Source organism: Columba livia, chromosome 1, assembly GCF_036013475.1.
Source record: "Columba livia isolate bColLiv1 breed racing homer chromosome 1, bColLiv1.pat.W.v2, whole genome shotgun sequence".
NCBI lineage: Eukaryota > Metazoa > Chordata > Aves > Columbiformes > Columbidae > Columba > Columba livia.
The window spans coordinates 53,263,785-53,285,526 of record NC_088602.1 but is presented as its reverse complement, the minus strand read 5'-3'; the positions used below and the strand labels follow the sequence as shown (position 1 = coordinate 53,285,526).

Sequence of the window (21,742 nt, the reverse complement as noted above, 5' to 3'; positions counted from 1 at the left end):
TGCTGTTAATCTGGTCTTTTGTTGACAATCAAGCTTTCTCCTTTACAAAAATTAAACCTGCAATTATACTATAGGCTGCAGGTGTATATTTTCTATGTATTCGGGGTTATCAAACGAGGTTTTTCATCAACTTCTTTCCAGTCCTTTTATAAATATAAAATTACTTGATTTAGTGTAATTCTACAGCACTTAGTTTTCTGGAGTAGCATAGAATAAGGCTATGCATTTTTTCACTAGAAAGACCGTAGTAAATGTAGCTACGTAAAAGAGATCCTAAAAAAAATAGACAGAACCCCACAAATATTCTATTTATAATGTTTGTGAATATGTGTCTTCATGGGAGTATAAATTTTAGAACATCACTGTATTACTGCAGCTCTGACTGTTTAAGTGTTTATAGCTAGTCATTTCAAGCAAAAATGATCAAGAAAATAAAGCTCTAAGTATAGTCTATTAAATTCTTCTTCGCACTAGCATTCTATGACACAAGAAAGATCTTGCTTTTTTCCTAGTATTGATAACAGACTTAAAAAAACAGCAGGATAAAAGTCTCTTAATACTATATAATTATGCTTTTTTTTTAGAAAACACATAACTTAGATATTCTTTCAGGATTACACGAAAATCAGTGAAAGGACTTGAGAACTTCTACAAGTTTAACATCTTCACTATCTCCAGCTGTTTGGAAAATGGATGTCTGAAAAGTCTATATCAGTTACAAAACAGTGAAGACAAAGTGCTTTTGAAAATCCTATTCCAAATCTTTGTACACTTGTATTACATACAAAAATATGTACAAGAATTTTACCAACCCTATAGCACAAATTTCTCACTTCCAAAATCAGAAAATGCCAGAATTTTCCTGTGTCATCCAATTTGCTTTCTGTTTTATTTTTGGTTTTTTTTGTTTGTTTGTTTGTTTGTTTGGGGTTTTTTTGTTTTTTTTTTTGTTTTTTTCTGATTCTCACATTTTTATATGCATATTTAGCTTTTAATATCATGGCCAGATACTTCATTTTCCTCCAGATCCCCAAATCATCAGTGTCCAGAATACACAATGAACAACTAATCAATATTCCTTTTCATGCCTTTTATTCAATATTATTCCCAAGCACCATTGATCTTTTGGGAATCAAGAACAGTACTTTCATGTAAATTTTGGAGGAAAGACTTAATTATAATGCCTTGTGACTTTCTCTTTCTCTTCTGTCCTATTTCTTTCCCCTTTTCCTTCAGCTCTTGCCCCAGACCCATTTCACCTCTTCTCAGGTTCCACCTCAATGGACCCCTCAGCTGCTGTGCTACCCAACATGTGGCAGCACAAGTCTTTGTACACCAAAACAAAACCATGGGTAAGAGAGATTCTCTCTCACAGGCAGCTCCCTCAACCAGTTTGACTTTCTGCTGCTGAAGCAGAGTGCACACAGGGAAAGAGGTGGAAACACACAGCCAAGGATAGTGACAGAGCAGGACTTGGGCAACCCAGGCTGAGACTGGCTAAAACTGACATAGAACCACACTGTGAGTGATACAGGAACTTGCCTGTCCATGGCATAGGGCTGTGCCATTGAGCCATGCATAAAGGGAACAGAAACACACTCGTATACTGGGGACAGTAGGCTACATCCAACCCAAAACTTTGTAAATCTTGCTAAAATCTCTTTGTCCTTCTGTCTTAACACAAACAGTGGCTAGACTAACAAAATGGAGGTAACACAACAAAAATTAGTACTACTTGTAAACAAGTTTCCATACTTTTTTTGGTTTTGTTTCCTTAAATAAGGCTTAGGTGTCTTACAAAATTATTGTGCATCCATTAGCCTGCACAGATGCCCTCAGTGGGTATTTCCCTGGCTATACGCAAGCTCAGAGACGGGTACATGGAAAGTCAGGCTGAGCACAAAGGGAAGCATAGGATAAACCTACACAGTCCTTCATAGCAATAAGCATTTTTACCTCTTATCCAGTGCTTAAGAACTACATATCTTCTTTTTCAGATTACCTTCATAGTGAATACTGTTCTTGTTTTGTATGATGCAGGTCTTTCAAACCTCTGTTACATTATATCTGCATGAACATACATACAGAAGTTGGCCAAAAATTTTCTGTTCTAACTTCTACTAGCTAAAAAGCATAGGGTTCACTATGAACTGAGCATAAATGGTACTTACATGAACATATATATAGACTTAAAGAACAAAGAACTGTCATCAAATATATGTCTGTATACATGTGAACATGTATAAATTCGTGAACATTTGTACAACCCACACATTTCCCCTAGATTTTGCAGAATAGCATAGAATAATGCCAAGGTATAGGCACAATGAAAGGACGCTTCACTTATTTGTCAGACAGTGAAGCCTTGGGAGGCAGGAATTAAAGATGTGAATTCAAAACAGGAAGAACAAAGAGAAAGAGAAATTCCACCTGGAGACACCATGGCACTGCTCTGCTCACTCAAGCAGAAAAGAGACGAAGTTGTAAATTACTGAAAAACAATAGTTTTGTAAAAGGAAGCCATGTTATACAGGCATTAGTGGTCTTTCCACACCACAAAGAGCTTAAAGTATGAATACATTTTAGATTTAAATATGGATGTCCATGCAATATGTTAGAAAAAATTCTTTTCCATACGGTTATTGACACAAGCATAGACATTAGATAAAGAACTGTACAAATATAAGTATCACTAAGCAGGATACCCTGTTTATTCTCGCATTAACATTTTCATATGTATATATCATATTCCCATACATTTAAAGTTTTCTCCTCTATCTGCTTCTTTAAAACTCGTAAAAGTACTTACTGTGATGAAATTCACTTCTAAAACTGCAGAGACTGCTGCATGCCTAAGCAAGCCACTATTTGTTGACTCATAATAATCTTTTCTTTGTCTGCTAGAATCACTGATTCATTAATGGCTTATCAAAATTTAAAACAGTTCATGAGTCACTCTGAAGATAAAATAAATAAATATTAATGAGCCAATTTCAACAGAATTCGTGTCCTCTGCCTCTGAAAGCTGAAAGACTATATTTACTACATGTTAGAATTAGGCCTTGATACCTAATGTACGAGCAAATACAAAACATATTCGGGCCATCCTCAGCAAATCAGAACTGACTGACTAGATCACCATGTTTCAAGGGATCAGTGCACCTTAGTCTTATTTGACCCAATTACAGATCAAAGACAGAAAGGACTGATTAACACAGAGGTTAAGTTAAAGTTATGTCTAAATGCATAGGTCTGACACAAATTGAGTGAAAAACCGAATGTTTGAAGCTTGAAAGTGATTCTATATGAGAAGATCTTAACACAACAGAAGGAAATCCTTGATCTCCAAAAAGACATTTGCACCAAATATCACTACAGAAGAAATTTTAGTATTCTTCACATCATATGAGGGAAGAAAATGAAGGCATAGTGTTTTGAGGAATATAAAAATAAAGCTTTTGGGTTTGAATCAACCTGAAATTTTCATTAAGCCAAAACACTGGGTGAAGGGCTCTTCACCCATTTAATTTTTCAATAAAATTGAGTGAAATATACTATTTTGGAGAGTAAATGCTTTCATTTTGAAATCATGAGTGTGCTGAGATACTTTTAAATCTGGGCCAATGCTGGCTCACTCTTGAAAATCCAAGTCTAAGACTTTTCAAAATAAATGACCTGGGATGAAACAGGAAACAGAAGTCCTTCCCTCGAGCCTTTACTTTCTTATTCTAGCTTGTTCCTGAAAATTGTCGGCAAAAAAGATCCCCTCAAAATCTGAGGAAGAACAGGGAATATCCCTCAAAGCAATTGTACCTCTGAAACATTAGGATTTAGACAGACATCACTGAGCCACCTTTGAGCCAAACTGACAGTGAAAAGCCTTTTAAAAAAAACCCACAGTTTTTCTCAAGGAAGCTCAGCAGCAAGAGATTCTGACTAAGGTAGCTGGCTGGTATAGAGCAGATAAAATGGGAAATTCATCAAAATGGGCAATTTGCCTGTTACCCACTGACTAAAAGTAAGACATAGAAACCTTTTTAATGGGCTTTGGGTCTTAGTAAGAAATGAAGAATCCTCTCATCGTAGAAACATAGAATCATTTTGGCTGGAAGAGACCCTCAAATGCATTGAGTCCAACCATCAACCTAACTCCGGCATCAAACCATGTTCCTAAGAACCTCATCAACATCAAGTTGTTTATTGTCAGAGGTCATATTGGCTGCTTAACAGAAGTCACAGCTTCAGCTTCAGCTAGTCATGTAAAGAGTCAGGTTGTGGTAGTCCTGGAAGTCTTACTGCAATTCAGCTAATGCCGCACCACAGTGACACCCAGATATCATCTTTACACCTCTATGCACTGTAAAACTAAAGGCATCTCCTCAGATCCAGATAGCTAATCCAGCATTAAATGCAGAATATACCGTCAGTAAAGTCTGCATGTAAGAATACAGAGAAAAATACAATTGCAAAACTTATTGTGGATTAAGTATAACACAGTGCTACTTACACAGCCTTCATAAATTTGCAGGTGTACTAGCTTTCTTTGTAATGTGTAGCTAGATAACATACATTTTCCCTAATAGTATCTTAAAATTCTTTACCTCATGCATTAACAGCTAACAGAGCTCTGATATAACTTGCTTTTTGTCTTCAGTATGTGTACGGAAGGACTCAGTTCATGTTACCTATTAACTGTGCTACTTTCTCTGAAATCTACATAACTGTTCAAACAATACATGCAAAGTCATAGGTTTCTTAAGACAGGCCACTGGTAACTAAAAGAAAGATTGCTTAAATTTATTGTTATGTGCATATAAGATAACAATAAAGCGATTAAACAATTTTCTTATGTTCATGAAAAACATTTTCTTGCGCTCCTAAAAAGCATTCTCAATATGTCTTATCACAAGTTTCCGATCTGCAAACAAATATTGTTGCTGAGATTTAACACTCTCATTTACACAAATGTCAGGGTCTTATTCTGTTTTACACCAGATAATTTATTTTCCTCTCGTTAATATTTTAAGCTTCCAAACCTAATGACACATTCCATTGTTCACATTTATTCAACAGAACTTAACAGACACAGTTGTCAAGTTAAACCTAAAGCTATTCAGTGGATCTACTGAAAATGTTAACTTCAAAATAAAAAGGGTGAAGGAATAAAAGTTTCCATTGGATTGTGAAACAAAAGTTTTCACTTAGTAAAATTTTGAAAAAAGCTGTGGTTTCACAAAAAATGGGAAAAAAATAAATTCCACATAAGAATTCTTTCCATTTTGAAAGGCTTTTACTGCAAATGCTGCTAAAATGTTGAATCTCCACTTGACACTAAATTTGCAAATAGAATATAGGAAATTAGCCAGTCATGTGCATGATTCAGATAAAAACTGGCAGTGCTGGAAAAATGTCACATAAAGCTGAACTCAGATACAAATGTGTTCATCACCACAAAAATGGCCAGACAAATACTGGTTATCAGTCTTACTTTTCTTAGTGTCATATTTGCACCAAGCATGGATAAAAACAGCTTCTTACCTGTTCATTTACTTCCGGTCCATTGACGCGAGCCTGTAGGAGAGCATCATCAACAAGTGAATGAAAGTTTAGAAGGACGTGTTCAATGTCATATGTTCCACTCATGGCACCTGAGAGCTCCTCCAGGGCCTGAATATATCCCCGCCAATGCAGATCAACTTCTGCCACGCTGGCTAAGCAGCCTCGGATGACGTTGAGGCAGTAGCCCATACAAGGCTTACTTAAAGTCAGGCCTTGGCAGTGGGGACAGTATTGCATTCTCAGCAAAGCTCTGCCACAGTCTTTAGAGAAATGCAGATGATCTGTCGTATTGATCACTTCAATCCCCAAATTAAGAGCCTCCAAGAAATTCCGGCTGGGTAACAGTGATCTTCCCATTTGTACTATGGCCTTTTTGGGAATGTTACCAAAGGGCCTGATGTCTCTTCTCACCATTCGAAGGCACTCGGCATATTCCAGTGAAATGTCAGACAGACCAGGGTTAATCACATGGTTGTAGACTACCGGGAACAGGGTGTCAAAAAATCTGTTGACAAATTCCTCTGTGCTAACATCCATGCCAAACACGAAGAGCCCAACGTCTGTGAAAAACTCCTGAACACATGTGGTAGCCTCGGCAGCCATGTTTCTATATGCATTGCAGAAAATTGTGCTTGTGTAATTCTCAGCCAGTCTGATAAGTGTTTCAAAGGTTTCTGTAATAATAATAATAATAATTAAAAAGTTCATTTTATTTAAGATTTAAAAAATAAGAAGTTAGAGTAAAACTTATACCAATTACATCAGGACATCTTACATTTATCCTGAATGCATTTTTTGCATTAGAATTTATGAAGAGACAAACTTCTCACGAACTGTGACAACTGTCTTTTTTATATAAGCAAACACCCTACAAGTAAAGTTACAACACAATTAATAATGTATATGTTTTCATGGAAGGATATATTAATCACAGTCTAAAAAAATATAAAAGGCAATCAGCTGTAAGCTGTGTTATGATGTTATAAAATACAACAAAGCCCTACTGTATCTGTCTATGTATATATGTACATTAGCTCATCTTATGACTCATTCTGCAATTTGCAACAGAAAGTTAAATGTTCTCAGTCACTCCAAGTCATTCCTCTTACCGTCCTAAATGGATGGGTAAAAGTAACATTAAGCAATTGAAACAACTCTTCCATTCCATTAAAACATAACCTTTGCAAGATCAGTCTTACAGAGGAAGGAGGTCTACCAAACATAAATGACAACGTGCTTTTAAACCATGTTGTTTGGTCTGGCAATTACCGTGGTCAAGCAAAGTGATAATATATACAGAATTTCTCTCCTCGGGCACTGTGATAGATACACGCTCTCTAAGCCTCAAAATCCACATTATCAGTAAAGCCTGAATGAATAAACTTGACTTTTACATGTTAGGTGCCAATCTTTGAGCACACTGAGTAGTTTTTTTAAGAAAACAGTTAGAGTGTACTGTAAAAGCATTCCCTTCTGACTTGATCTATGCTGGTTTTCAAAACAAAAACAGAGTGTTCAGATTGAGGAATTTCCTAGATCTGTCTAAGCAGTTTGTATGTCACAGAAGGCAAAAAGAGCAATATACAGCTTGAAAGGAAACTTAGCTTAAAAATTCAGAATAAAAATACACAGAAGCACATATTATAAGTGTAAACCCATTTTATCCACTGGATGGCTATGACTCAGTGACTTTTTTATTAATCATGTTTTACAAGTTCTCATGTATTTATTTGTTCACATTTTTTTTTTTAATGGGATTCTATAGAAATAAAGGAAAAGCATGAGGTACAGTTAATACAGTAAAAAAATTATGATGTTAAAAATAGGCAGAATCAAATAGTGTCAACCTCTGTCAGGCAATTACTAAAGTCTGATGTTAAGTCACTGACTGAAAGGAATGGTAGAAGACTCAGAATAATTTTAATATAATAACCAAGACTAGCTATTTACATCATTAGTATATATCTATGCATAAGAATAAATGTATTAAATTCTGATAAAAAGCTTGTTCAGGTCAGTGAAATGATTCTCACTGACTTCAGTGGGTTTGAGATTGTATGTTTTGTGAAAAGACCACAAAGAAAACAGGAGCACACTAACCTGCTTATACTACCTATGCATGCTTTTTTCTCTCCAATAAAAATTGGGTACATGTTTATAAATCAGAGTAATTACCTCTATTCCTGTTCTATTAACTAGTAGTTTCATTTGTCACACCACCCTTAAGACTGGCTTTGCTACGTCTCTCTTTTTTGTTCCTCTAACATTCACATAAGAAAGCAAGCATTGACTGTCCATAGTAAAGAATAGGACAGTGCATCCTATTTGTCATTCTTTTTTTTTTTCATTACTATGGCACATACATATGTTCATCTCTCCTAAAATTATTTTCACTACAAGAATTCATACACGTCAGCTATCACAGTGATTCAGTAAAGGGTTTGATCTCTTTCAAAAGTCAGACTCCTGAATTCAGGACCCTACATGGATCTGGGCTGCTACCAATGGAGACTTACTCAACACAGCAAAGCCTCTTCAGCTTATCCTATAAGTTAACAAGCAGACATGTCAGCTGAGTAACTCTGTAGACCACAGCTGTCTGCATCACCACTTGCTCTTTGACTTCTCTCAACCTTAGCACTTCATGCCAGATCATACTTGAGACACTCGCACCACACCTCCTGTTTGTAGGTGTGCACATGTGGGGAGACCCATGTCCTTCTGGAGCAGCAGATGAGACACAACATACCAGACAGGACATATTAGATTGGTTAAGACGCTCACTTCCAGGTGGCTGAACCAAAGATGAGATCTTCACCAGCTATAAATGCAGTCTGGACACCTAGCTCACACAGAGGCACATACACATAGACAGCTGAATTGCAGACTTAAATACCATTACTGCACATTGTGTATCATTTTTATCGGAGGGAACAAGGTACGCAAAGAAAGTACAGTCCTGCTATAGAGGCTTTATTTAGTTGTCTGAGTGTTTAATACCATTTTCAACGGTGGATGCCATTTATCTGCCTGTCCGGAATCACAGAGGTATTGTGCAGGTTCTGTGTCAAAGCTTCAGGCTTTGTGTGGAAGTTTTGTATTCAAAATTGTACTAGATGGCTGCACTTAGACAACTGAACTAAATTCTAGATTCAGTCATCACTGATTCAAGATCCCTTAATATAAAAGCTTGAAGCAGCCAGAATACCAAAGAGAAAAATTTAAGTTAAATTGATTCTTGGTTTAGATGGTGTAAAATAATAGTCTGAAGAATACTAAAGCCTTCTAGGAAAATGGTGATTTTTGTAACTGTAGATTCAGTCTTTTACACAAAGTTTGCCAATGCGTTGGATGAAATTTGTTCAAGTGGGCAATGTTAGTAGAATAATGATATTATAATAATCTCTTAGAATGACATGAATAAGGTTTTTATGACCCTTCTCCATTTTTTATTATTACATTTTCCTAGATGAAAACCATAAAGTATGTGATCTAAAATGCCTGTTACAATCCATGGCTGCAGTATCCTATTACCAAGAGCAAAAATATTAGATGAAAGGATAAATCATGCTGCACAAGGATAATCAATAGATTTTACAATGTGGTCTAAACAATAACAAACCTTCAAGACTGAATCGCATTGCTAGTTCCCAGCAACCCACAAATGAATGAACACAGTAATCAACTATTATTGAATATTTGTACTTTTTCTAAAAAGCATATGACAAAACTGGCCACTTGTGTTTACACTTCTGCATCGTGTTGTTTAATTGTCATTTTAGGATTTCTTACAAAATTTGTTTGTCAGGGTTATTCTACTGGCATATTTCCTACTTTATAACTGGCAAAGGTATTCCATACATTTGGTCTGCTCACGGACAGCTTGAAGAATGACAGACAGCAAAGATGACCTATGTTTACTTTCACTATTGAACAGCTCCTGTGAACACCATACAATGGTAATCTATGTCATTTACAACACTTTTGGAGACTTCAGTGACAAATCCAGTCATGCTGGCTCAATACTTCAAGCATATCACAGATTTAACAATGTGTTTTTCTATCTTTTAAGTCTATGGGTCCAGACTAACATCATCAGTCTTCTATTATTCAGTCATGTGAAAAAAGCAGTGAGTTTTCAATAATTATAAATCAAATAGACATAAAAGAAATTGTAAATGTAACAAAGATGAGCCAGACAAGCTCTTTTACATGTTATTTGATTATTTTTTAATCTGCAGGCTCAGTGAACCTTATCTCCATCTTTTATGAGATCTTTGTAGTTCCCACTATACAATATCCTACAGATACCTTTTGCAGCACTACTGTGAATAATGCCTAGTGTCTACCATGGGTTACATGTCTATTTTTCTTTGGCTACAGTAAAATTTTGATTTGTACACTCCTAAGTCAAAAATCAGGGCTGCCAATATATTAACCCATTATTTTTTCAAAAGAACATTACTTTTTCAAACGAACCCCTTGTTTTTTCAAAAAAAAAAAAAATCTCTCTTCTTGGTTTTGCTAAGAAGGAAAAAACCAGAAGTCTAGGAAAAAAATGTAAACAAGCACTTGTTTTATGTATTGCATTTATTCAGCTGATTCTTCATATCAATACATACATATATTCTCTTTTTTTTATAGCAGCGTATTTAACAAACATATGGAACTCAATAAATTATAACCAGACAGGTTAAAATCCACTCTTGAACTATGGACATAGTTAGTATGCCTTTGATAGTTTAGAGGGGATCCAAAACTGTTTAGCCTGAATTACCTTAAGTGTCAGCCTGTAATATAAAGGCATCCAGGTAACTAAATCCAAGCAAAGCTGAAAAAATTAATAATATTATTAATTTATTATGACTTGAAAAATCCTGTTGCCACTTGCCATTAATGTTTGGTGATCTCATATGTTTTCCTTCTGTTTATGGGCAGCATAAATAATCCAGAAACATCAAACTCTCTCTACTGAAGATTTATAGACTAATCAACTGCATCTTGACCAATGAGTTAGTCAAAGAGAATGTCTCAGGTGCAGTCTGCAGCCTAACAAATAAAAAGCATTCAAAGTTATGAAAAATAAAAATTATGGAAAAGAAATAAACCCACCCAGTATTAAATACATCTTTATTTAAAATATATCAAATAAGGAAATACATATAAGTGGGAAATTCAGTGTAATTATCCCTAACTACAAAGTAGTACACAGTGTCAGATACACTGCAAAATCCCCTAATCATTTATCATATCAGAAAAATGAGCTGGAAGAATAAAGGCTTCGGGACATATAAATCAGTTATAAGGGATGGACTCATTAGGGCATTGCCTGTGGAGGTTATATGGGAGAGAGATCAAAACGGTAAATGCCAGCAGAAGAAAATTGAGACTCACTGATACTGCTCTTCTTTATTTGAGAAGGAAAAACAAAAACAAAACAAAACAAAACAAAAAAACAAAAAACAAAAAAACCAACCAAAACAAAACAAAACAAATCAAAACAAAAACACACTTGAATGGTAATCAGTTGACCATTGCCTAAGTTGTTCTGTGTTTAGGGGCAAATTACTGAGATATCAGGAGTTTCTTGTGTATCCTGTGACTTTGGTTTAGTTATATTGTTTGGTTTCAGCTGGGATTTTTTGTTTGTTTGTTTGTTTGTTTTTTTAATCTTTATGCAATTGCATAACTCTTACCCCTTAAAATATTACCCAGAGGACAAAAAAACTAAATCATGATGTAATCAAGCCCTACAAACATAGGGTAGGTAAGAGTGTGCCCCATCAGCAAATACAAGATTGGAAATTAGATTGGAAAAGATTGGAACAAATAAAATTAACCCTGAGAGGGACTAAGACCATCATAGAAGAAACCTTCACCAGCAGCATCATACTCCTGCCAGTGGAGAGCTCAGGACTGATGATTCATCTGAGCAATGCACAGGAGGCATGAGCAGGGCACACGAGAAAAGCATAGACATGAGGAACTTGGTGTGTAATAGTATTGGTTGGAATGTTAATAGGAATTAGTAATCACAGATAATTTGGGCTGTAAGCAGTAGTGTCACTGCAATTACACTAAAAAGAACTATTGCACTTTGAAATGCTGCTAAAACATTAATCAGAGAAACAGCAAATTCTCTCAGGTCCACATACAAAATTTTTTTTTTTTTTTAATTTAATATCCTAAAGAATCTAGATTCTGTCCCAAAGCAAGGTGAGACGAATCTCACTCATGATTGTGCTACATCTATTCACTAGTCCGAACTGATAATTGTATTTCACATGGTTATTTTATAATCTTCTTACTATCATCACTCAGTGTTAATCTGTTCTTAGTAATCCTGATACTGACTTTTTGTCATGTAGAAATTGCTTTCTGAATCAACAAATCCATGTTATTTTTCTTCTTCTTCTCCATTTTCCTATTTATACATTCTAGAACAGGCCCAGCACCGCAACAGGACACATGTTCAGCTGATCTGACACTATGATCTCCAACTCTTCTATTTGTTTTTTATAAAATGTTGGAATAACATTATCTCTTTTTTTTTTCTTCCAGTTATCTGGAGCTTCATTAATTAACTTAATGAAAATCATCACTAATGTTTCAGAAAATTCTTTTTGAACTTTTCAGTGAAACTTGCTGCTGTTGATTTTAAAATATTTAGCCTTAGAATCTGCTAATTTACTCCTAAATTGTAATTGGAATGTAAAGTGTTTAATGATACCTTGACAGATGATATTTTAGTATTGAATGACTGTTATATGAACCAATGAATTATTATCAAATGGTTATTATTTCATCCAGTTATAATCACTGATTCCACTTTTCTCCCGAAACTGTTGTTTTGTTGGGTTTTTTTTAGTCTGTTGTTACTTCTTTTAATAGTGATGATTATGGGATGATTAATCTTGCCATTTTGAAAACAATAGAATATTGGTTTGTATGGTATCAGTCAAAGAAATAATTAGCACCAAACAGAGGTCTACCAAACTCTTTTTTCTTTCTTCTTGGATTCTGTTTACCTTCTCTCTGATTTTGCATTATTCTGTTTATTTCACAGGCAATGCTTTCTTGTTGGAGTAGAATATTTCTGAATTATGAATATATTGCTTACTACCTTGGAATGAAGTACACTCAGAGTTGCAAGCAGAACACTCTGGGGGATCACAGCTTTAAAACTGATGTATAACGAAGTTGTACAAAAATCTCTTGAATGTAAAATGTTGTGCATAGTTTGCAAAAGGACATTAAACTGATAATAGATTTATGATGTGTCTTTTTACACTTTTGCCATAATAAATAAGGAAGGCAAGTAATCTCAGATGTATTAAAGGGTATTTTTTGTAAAGGGAAATTTGGAATTTATAGCAGGATGATGCTGAAGGTTAGAAAACTTAATTGATAAGAAGAGTAAAATTCATCTCACATAACTTCAAACATACATATGTGAGCTAGTCACGCAAAGCTCCCCAAAAGTCAGGTGAGAGAAACAAGCACTTCTAAGTCATAATTCATCTATCTGACTTCAGGTGACTACTTTTGGTTGAGATGAACTGCACTCCGGAAGTGCTTATCCCCCTCCTTTGACTATAAAGAGACATTAGAACAAATCACTCAGATTAAAAGATCGATATTTAGTCAGGGTGAATTCCTAAGATTTCTGTAAGGAACTAGTATTAAAAGAAAGTGTCATCGAATATAATATGATACTGCAATTTATATGAATAAAAAGCTGAGATGATCATGCTTCTACAAAGTGGTTTTAATGGTAGATAAATGACAAACTTCTAATATATTTAATAAAATCCTCTTTCCTTCTGCACAGATGGGAATGTGTTTTTCTTAGAATGAAATAAAGTATATATTTGATTTCCAAAGGGTTACCTGAGCATCACGACTTTATGTGCTAGCTTCGTTAAAAGTAATTATCACGGAATCACAGAGGAATTACACATGAAGAGAAAGAACAACCTCAGGAAGATGTCCATAAAGCTATGATGATGACTGACATCAGATGAAGCTTTTGTCTTTATACCTGAAAGTTTAGGACCTGATTTATTTTTACCACTTATCCCAGTTTTTTGCTGGCAGTACTCCCTCAAATTTAGTGTGTTTTTGATTTACACAGGTTAAAGTGAAATTATAATCACGTTCTAGCAGATGCAGCACTACAGATCAACATTTCTTGCACATCAAACAAATAAATATATTCATTTTGTATCACTGCATATTTAATCTGACAGCTTTCTTCTAAGTGTTGGTTGAAGTCTGGTGAATTCCTGCATCTGATAGTCTGAGGAATTCCATGCTAAAAATCATCACACTAGTCAGTCAAAGAAATCTGAGGAGTTTGTTTACTTAACTTATGACTACATGTCATGGGTTTCAAAGAGCCTCTAAAGAGTTTGATACAGGATTAGAGGCATTTATTGTCTTTCACTTTGCTTCACTCCATTTTTATTGAGAAAAAAGAGAGGAAAAGAATGTCTTTTAAGGTTAAATTTCTTAAACAAACATACATATATGCACTTCAACTTTCAGACAGGTTAATAACATACCATTTCTAACTTGACAAGACAGAAAATCGCAGGAGGTGGATAATCAGGCAGACAAATATGCTCATTCCCAATTACAAGAGGAAAATAGCACCTGTCAACCACAACACAAAAAATCCAGTTCTATAAACTGGTTAGGCAAAGGCATACAGTTTTAGCATATAAACTTAACAAATTTAAGAGAAATTCAGAAATTATTTCAACACTAAGGAAGTCTCAGGAGAGGGAAATTGTTTCTAGAAGGGCTTTTTTGTGACAGTTGTACTGAATGTTCTGTGTAGCTGCTTTTGACGATAACAGCTCAGGATCAAATATTGATATGGATTGGAACAGTTCACTCTACTTTGACTCACCCTTTCTTACCCCATATGACTCCTGATTTTAATACAATTAATTTCTACACTAACTCATAACCCATTTTTAGCAACTAAGAACTAAAGAATATGTATTAAATGCTCCATTGCTGTTAGTAGTGTTGACACTTGCCTTTAGCTCTACTTCCAATTCATGCACACTTTAGAATGCAGACACAGCTGAAGTACAACACATGAACCCTCTTTGCTTGCATTCTGCTTGCTCCCCACTAACACTTACAGGGTTTTGTGCAGTTATCCAAGCCTGCAATAGAAGCTCTTGAGGTGAAAGTTCTGGATATGCTCCACTATGTTCGAGCTGTTTTGACAGAACAGTTTTTACCATGAAAAAGGTAAAAACACATTACATACTGTTTATTGTAAGCTTCCCATGTAGTCAGTTAAGATTACTGAGTATACTACCCACCAGAACATATCTATAGGGAATGAAAAAAAATAATAAAAAAAAAACACCTGGCAAAGCGATGCTTCTCCCTATAAATTCTGGGGGACCTACTGCACTTGTAGCTTGTATCATGTAGAATGGCCTTGGTCAAGGGGAAATCCCATCTGATTTTTCAGTCTAGCTCTCTGACCTCATGGCACCAACAAACAAAATGTAAAAACCTGGATTTCTTTATATAGTCTGGATTTCTTTATATAGTCTGAATTTCTTTATATAGTCCATGTGTGTTGTCAAGACACAGTCTACTCTATGAATATTTTTGACATCCTCGTCTTTAATACTAAGCCATTTCTCTCATTAGATTATCTCACTTATTATTACCTGATTTTGTTTGGCAAGATGCTTTTTAATGACTATTAATGTTGAGCTCAATGGGTCAAAGAACAATAGATGTTAGATGTAATTGTAAATCAAATATGTTTACTGTATGAATAATTATGTAAATATAGGTTCTTGAAATTATTCCCTTAAGTTTTACACCTTCATGCTCTTTAACTTTTACCAAATTATTTCCAAATATATTTTTAATGCTACCTTTTTTTGCTTTTAGAGATATCACACATACAACCAGTACATGATTTACACTTACTACACAGCTTTACTGGGGGTGCCTTTCACCCTACCACTATTTGCAGATGCTCTGCTAAGCCCTATTTTACAACTCCTGCAGCAGCACTGACAACTCATGCATTCTCAAGGCATGGAATGTTTTCCAGGAAGAAAGCGGAGATAATAGCTGCTGGAGATGTGTGTCTCTTCCAAACTACAAACCCACTGTGATTTCCACCCCATCATGTGATCTGCACCATCATCCAGTGTGACAAGGGGTATGTGTTCCTTGCATGACTCAAAAATGAATGGCTAACTCTCCATTCCCTTTACAGCTGTGTATTCCAGCTTATGTAGGACTGTAACATCCCTCACTAAATAATAAAACCACATAGAAACAAAGGCTTGAGCTGTCCTCTAACCCATCCTTTGAAACCAGGGCAGGTTCAACTAGATTTATGATCTTACATTTTAACTTATTTATCTAGTCTATTCTTTAAAAATGTGCAGTAATAGACAGGCCACAACCTTCAAGACAATCATTCCAGTGCTTCACTACATTCTCATTTGTTCTCACCAATAAGAACAGATTATTTACTTCTTCCTCCTTTTAGGTATTTCAGATTAGGTCCTCCACACCTGATAGCAGACATCTCCAAAGACCAAATCTATCTCCAAAGTAGATGAGTCTACATCTCAGCTAATCAGTGGAGAATGACAAGCTATATGTTTATGAGTATCTAGTGGAGTGCCTCAAGGGTCAGTACTGGGGCCTGTATTATTCAATATATTCATCAGTTATTTGGATGAGGGAATAGAGTGCACTACCAGCAAGTTTGCTGATGACGCAAAGCTGGAAGGAGTGGCTGACATGCCAGAAGGCTGTGCTGCCATCCATCGGGACCTGGACAGGCTGGAGAGTTGGGCAGGGAAAAATTTAATGAAATATAACAAGGGAAAGTGTAGAGTCTTGCATCTGGTTAGGAACAACCCTAGGTTCCAGTATAAGTTGGGGAATGACTTATTAGAGAGCAGTGTAGGGGAAAGGGACCTGGGGGTCGTGGTGGACAGCAGGATGACCATGAACCAGCACTGTGCCATTGTGGCCAAGAGGGCCAATGGCATCCTGGGGTGTATTAGAAGGGGGATGGTTAGTAGGTCGAGAGAGGTTCTCCTTCCCCTCTACTCTGCCCTGGTGAGACCACATCTGGAATATTGTGTCCAGTTCTGGGCCCCTCAGTTCAAGGACAGGGAACTGCTGGGGAGAGTCCAGTGCAGGGCAACAAAGATGATTAAGGGAGTGGAGCATCTCCCTTATGAGGAAAGGCTGAGGGAGCTGTGTCTCTTTAGCTTGGAGAAGAGGAGACAGAGGGGTGACTTCATTAACGTTTACAGATATATAAAGGGTGAGTGTTATGAGGATGGAGCCAGGCTCTTCTCAGTGACAAACAATGACAGGACAAGGGGTAATAGGTTCAAACTGGAACTCAGGAGGTTCCACTTAAATATGAGAAAAATTCTTTACAGTGAGGGTGACAGAGCACTGGAACAGGCTGCCCAGGGAGGTTGTGGAGTCTCCTACTCTGAAGACATTCAAAACCCGCCTGGACTCATTCCTGTGTAACCTCATCTAGGTGTTCCTGCTCCAGCAGGGGGCTTGGACTAGATGATCTTTCAAGGTCCCTTCCAATCCCTAACATTCTGTGATTCTGTGATTCTGTGAGTTTCAAATTCATATATAGCTCTCCCTGACTAAGTACTTAAAAAATGTTTTGGTGATTTTTTTCAGAATAGCATCACTTTTCTAACTTATGTTTACTTTGGGAATCACTAAGGTCTCTATATCATTTCAACAGAACTGCTGAGTCAGTCCTTTTCCAATCATAGAATCATCTTATTCTTACTTAAATGCAGAATTTGCATATGTCCTCATTGAATGACAACCCACTATTTTGAATTTTAGATCTATCTTTCAGCCTGTGCATGACCTCTTATTGCCCTCCCTCACTTGTTGAAAGTACACTAATTATTTCACCATTAACACAGTAGTGAAAATGGTGGCTGTATTTGCCCAAGAACTGCAACTGAAGTGTCTTTTGATTCTGGCCATGAACATTGTCTAAGCAATCAAGTACAGGTTTCCAAAAAGTTTTGCATCTGTTTAGTGGCAATTTAATCAAGATAATTCCCTACTTACTTATGAGAATGGCATGTTGAATAGTGTAAAAAGGCTTAGGAAAGACAAGTGACTCAACATCTGTGCTTCTCACATACCCACATTTTGGTTTCATTTCCATATAGGTAAATTAGATTAGCTTGACCCAACTTGTCCCCTGTAAACATGTTTTCATTGTTACTTAACAACTTGATATGTTCCTGTATTTGGCTTTTAAATATTTCAGCTTCTTATTCCCATTAATGAATGAATAATGAAATGAAGCTGTGAAGTCTAAAAGACTCCAGCTTCCCCATTTCTGTTTTTTTTTTTTGTTTTTTTTTTTGAAAGACCCTTTTCAGTCTTTTGCAGGGTTGTTCCGGAACTGTGCAAAGAGGTCTTTTCTCTGTCAACAGTCTGATCAGCATCGGTGACATCTGGGTTTGAGCAGAATTAACTATTTCCAATGGAACCTATGAGAACATTTGGCCCTTTTTTTTTTTTTTTTTTTTGCTTTTTTTTTTAGTGACTCTGCGTGATTTATATCATTATACTTCCAGAAAAACATATACTGTGATGTCAGGTATTCATACGCATTTTACTTTTGCAATACAAAGTATAAGGTTCATTATGAAGCTTTGTAATTTATACTGTTCATATATAATCTTGAACGTATGCATGCCAATATTGATGAAAGCAGTGATGTTTACTAAACAACGCCAATGCCAAACCCAAAACACACAAGGAAGGAGGCAGTGAAAGAACACGTCAGTTTAGCTCACGTATCACACAAGTACACAAGGTGGTGATTCATCTCAGCTACCACCTCAGCTAAATACTGTATTCCCTTTTTTTTTCAACAGTAGAAGGTTGTGGGGATGTTTAAGGCATGATTCATCCGACCTATTTAAGATGTTTATGGGAAGAATCATGCCAAAATACTTATGAGAAGATGAATCATGCCTCAAAAGTGCCTCTCTCAATTTTCTACTGAGGGAGCTGATGGTGACAAGCCCAACAATCCAGTCTATTATACTAATCATCATTAGTGTTGCTATTTCACCTGTATAACTTGGTTATCTTAATTACAAACTTACTAGTAACTTCTGTATTATTGACATATTGGCTCACAACTTCTGTATTATTATTATTATTACTTAGAACTTCTGTATTACTGACATGTAAAAGCTTCATCTGAATTTCCACTGTAGAAAATTAGATCAAACTATGTCTCCTCCAGAGATTTTTTTGTCCAGAGATTATTTTCTTGCTACTAGATCTGTTTTTAAAATTATATGTTCATCTAACTTCAATTGCATGAATGCCATCTATAACATAGAACAAATTCCTGGTGAAAGTAATGAACTCTGACAGAAAACATACATCCTGTACAGAAGCTGAACATTATACCTCAGCAAGGTGGAAGTGGTGCCACGTTTCTTTTTGATGTCTGCAGTTAGTTTAATGTTGACCTAACAGCCCCACAAGACACATATGTGTGCATCTCCTTTTACACATACATATTTAGCATATACAGGCTTGTATACCTCATAGGCTATTCCTTCACTACAAGAGGCAATTTTGAAACGTATGTATTAAATTATCAACTAAAGTTATTCTAACTTTTAATTTGTTTCTCTGTCAAACCATTCTGGTTCTGTGTTAATAAACAAAATATATAAGATGAAACAGTGTAAGGCATAAAGCAGACTGCATTTTGCTTATGTAGACAGACAGATTTCAGAGACTTGAATATGACTGACTCAACCAAAAGATAATCTGATATATTCAACCACTCTTGATACATAAATTGTGTCTTGAAATTGTAGCCTAGATTTTAAAAATCTATTCTCTACGTATTCTCACCTCTGAACTTGACTGTCTGTCAGAACACTACCACAAAAGACACATGCAATACATAATTGTCAATACCTACATAGTGTAACATCAAGAAACAATTAAGTTGGAATCTCAAAAGGATTATGCACTTGCAGCATTTACAAGATACACATGCAGAATCACTTTTCTTGAAAAAAATTTATATTCTAAGGTACTAAAGAAAGGCAAAATGTTTGTAATGTTAAATTAGACTGCACTGACAGCATTTAACACACTCCTAAAGCTATTCACCAATAATGGATAACAAGCCTACCGAAGAAACAAGGTCTAGGGAAATAATTCGACCACTGGACCCATAACTAATTACTTACTCCCAGGTTTATTTTAGATCACTCCTCTTAGTTCTTTCCAAGATAATATGTGTGGTTCTATAGACCACAGAGACAACTTAGAAAAAACAGTATGAATTATACTGTAAGCTTTGGCATGCTCCACACTCTTCCGATATTGCTTCAGAAAGCTTCTCACTCCCTAAATCCTTCTGATATTCGTGGGCATACAGCAGCCGAAATAGCTCAGTTGGGAGAGCGTTAGACTGAAGATCTAAAGGTCCCTGGTTCAATCCCGGGTTTCGGCAAAAAGGTTTTTACAGAGTGATCTGGATTGTTGGGCTGAGGCCAACTGTATGAGGTTTAAGAAGGCAAAGTGGCCAGGTCCTGCACTTGGGTCACAACAACCCCATGTAATGCTACATGCTTGGGGAAGAGTGGCTGGAAAGCTGCCTGGTGGAAAAGGAGCTGGGGGTGTTTATCAACAGCTGGCTGAATATGAGCCAGCAGCATGGCCAAGAAGTCCAAGAGCATCCTTGGTGTATCAAAAATAGTATGGCCAGCAGGTCTAGGGAACTGAATCCACCTGTACTTGGCACGGGTGAGGCACCACCTCGAATACTCTGTGCAGATTTGGGCCTCTCACTACAAGAAAGATGTTGAGTTGTTGGAGGGGCCTGGAGCACAAGCCTGATGAGGAGTGGCTGAGGGAACTGGGGCTGTTTAGCCTGGAGAAAAGGAGACTCGAGGGGAGACCTTATCACTCTCTGCAACTACCTGAAAGGAAGTTGTATCATGGAGGGGGTTGGTTTCTTCTCCCAAGTAGCAAGTGATAGGACGAGAGGAAATGGCCTCAAGTTGTGCCAGGGGAGGTTCAGATTGGATATTAGGAAAAATTTATTCACGGGGAGAGTTGTAAAGCACTCGAACAGGTTCCCCAGGGAAGCGATTAAGTCACCATCATTGGAGGTATAAGTGACATTTTTAGGGACATGGTTTAGTACCAGAGTTAGGTTATGGTTGGACTCAATGATCTTGAGGGTCTCTTCCAACCTAAATGATTCTATGATAATAGCTTGGTTCATTTTGGTAGGTTTCTAAATCCTTCACATTATTGCAGACTGAAAAAAAAAGCATTTTAAGAAAAGAAGGGTCATGTAGAATCAAGAGTGCTCAGACATCCAACTGGTACATAAAAAGGATGTGGTCATTCTGCTCTAGAAGAAGGTAGCCCTAAGTGGTGCGGACATGAGCCACACTGCATTATTTGGCCTGCAGTCTGACAATGCCTCATTAGGCCTGCGTCGTTAGCAATGCTGATATAGCTTACATCTACTTCTGGACAACCTTTCTTCTGTATTCTGGAAGACAGTGCTGTAATCCTCTGTCTTGTGCATCTTTCGTCTCACTTCTGAATTTTGTATTTCGTTCCAGAACTCCTGATGCGGCTTCCTCACCCTCTACTAATAGAGATCAAAGAGATAAACGAGGTACAGGAGAGAAAAGCAATAAAATTTGTGTGCCTTCTACCAAAGATTGAAAGTGGCAGCCCTATTCTCCACTCAGTTTAGCAGATGCTGCCTTTTAATCCCCTGCCAAATCCAGTTTCACAAGAAGATCACAAATTAAATGATTTCCTGAACTGGCCGCTTGCCTAGCGGTGACAAAATGGGCATGACCACAACTCTTCTCCAGACTACAGTTCACAAAAAATGGGTGGGGGATAGAACACCAAGAGCACTGATCTCCTGTGACCATCCAAGGAAAGAAAACTTCCATTTCAGTTCCAACAGTATCTCTTATAAAAAAGCCATGTAAATTAGTCCTGCTTTAATCCTAAGGGATGATAGATAATTGCAGCTCTTCAAAAAAGACTGTTATTCTGAACACAGGATATTCAAAAGCTGTAGAGGCTTTCTCCATGACCATGA

At 36.5% G+C, this 21,742-nt stretch overlaps 1 protein-coding gene and 1 non-coding gene across 4 annotated transcripts in view; one reads left to right on the top strand and one right to left on the bottom strand.

Moving 5' to 3' along the window:
* GPC5 (glypican 5) overlaps positions 1-21,742 on the bottom strand; it is a 663,584-nt gene that overhangs the window by 550,507 nt on the left and 91,335 nt on the right. For all 3 annotated transcript variants that reach the window (XM_065056829.1, XM_065056837.1, XM_065056843.1), the window contains exon 3: positions 5,539-6,233. In XM_065056829.1, the coding sequence (XP_064912901.1) occupies positions 5,539-6,233 (695 nt within the window). The remainder of the gene's footprint in view (positions 1-5,538; positions 6,234-21,742) is intronic.
* Positions 20,047-20,119, top strand: TRNAF-GAA (transfer RNA phenylalanine (anticodon GAA)). Its single transcript has one exon. It is a non-coding gene; the product is annotated as a tRNA-Phe (tRNA).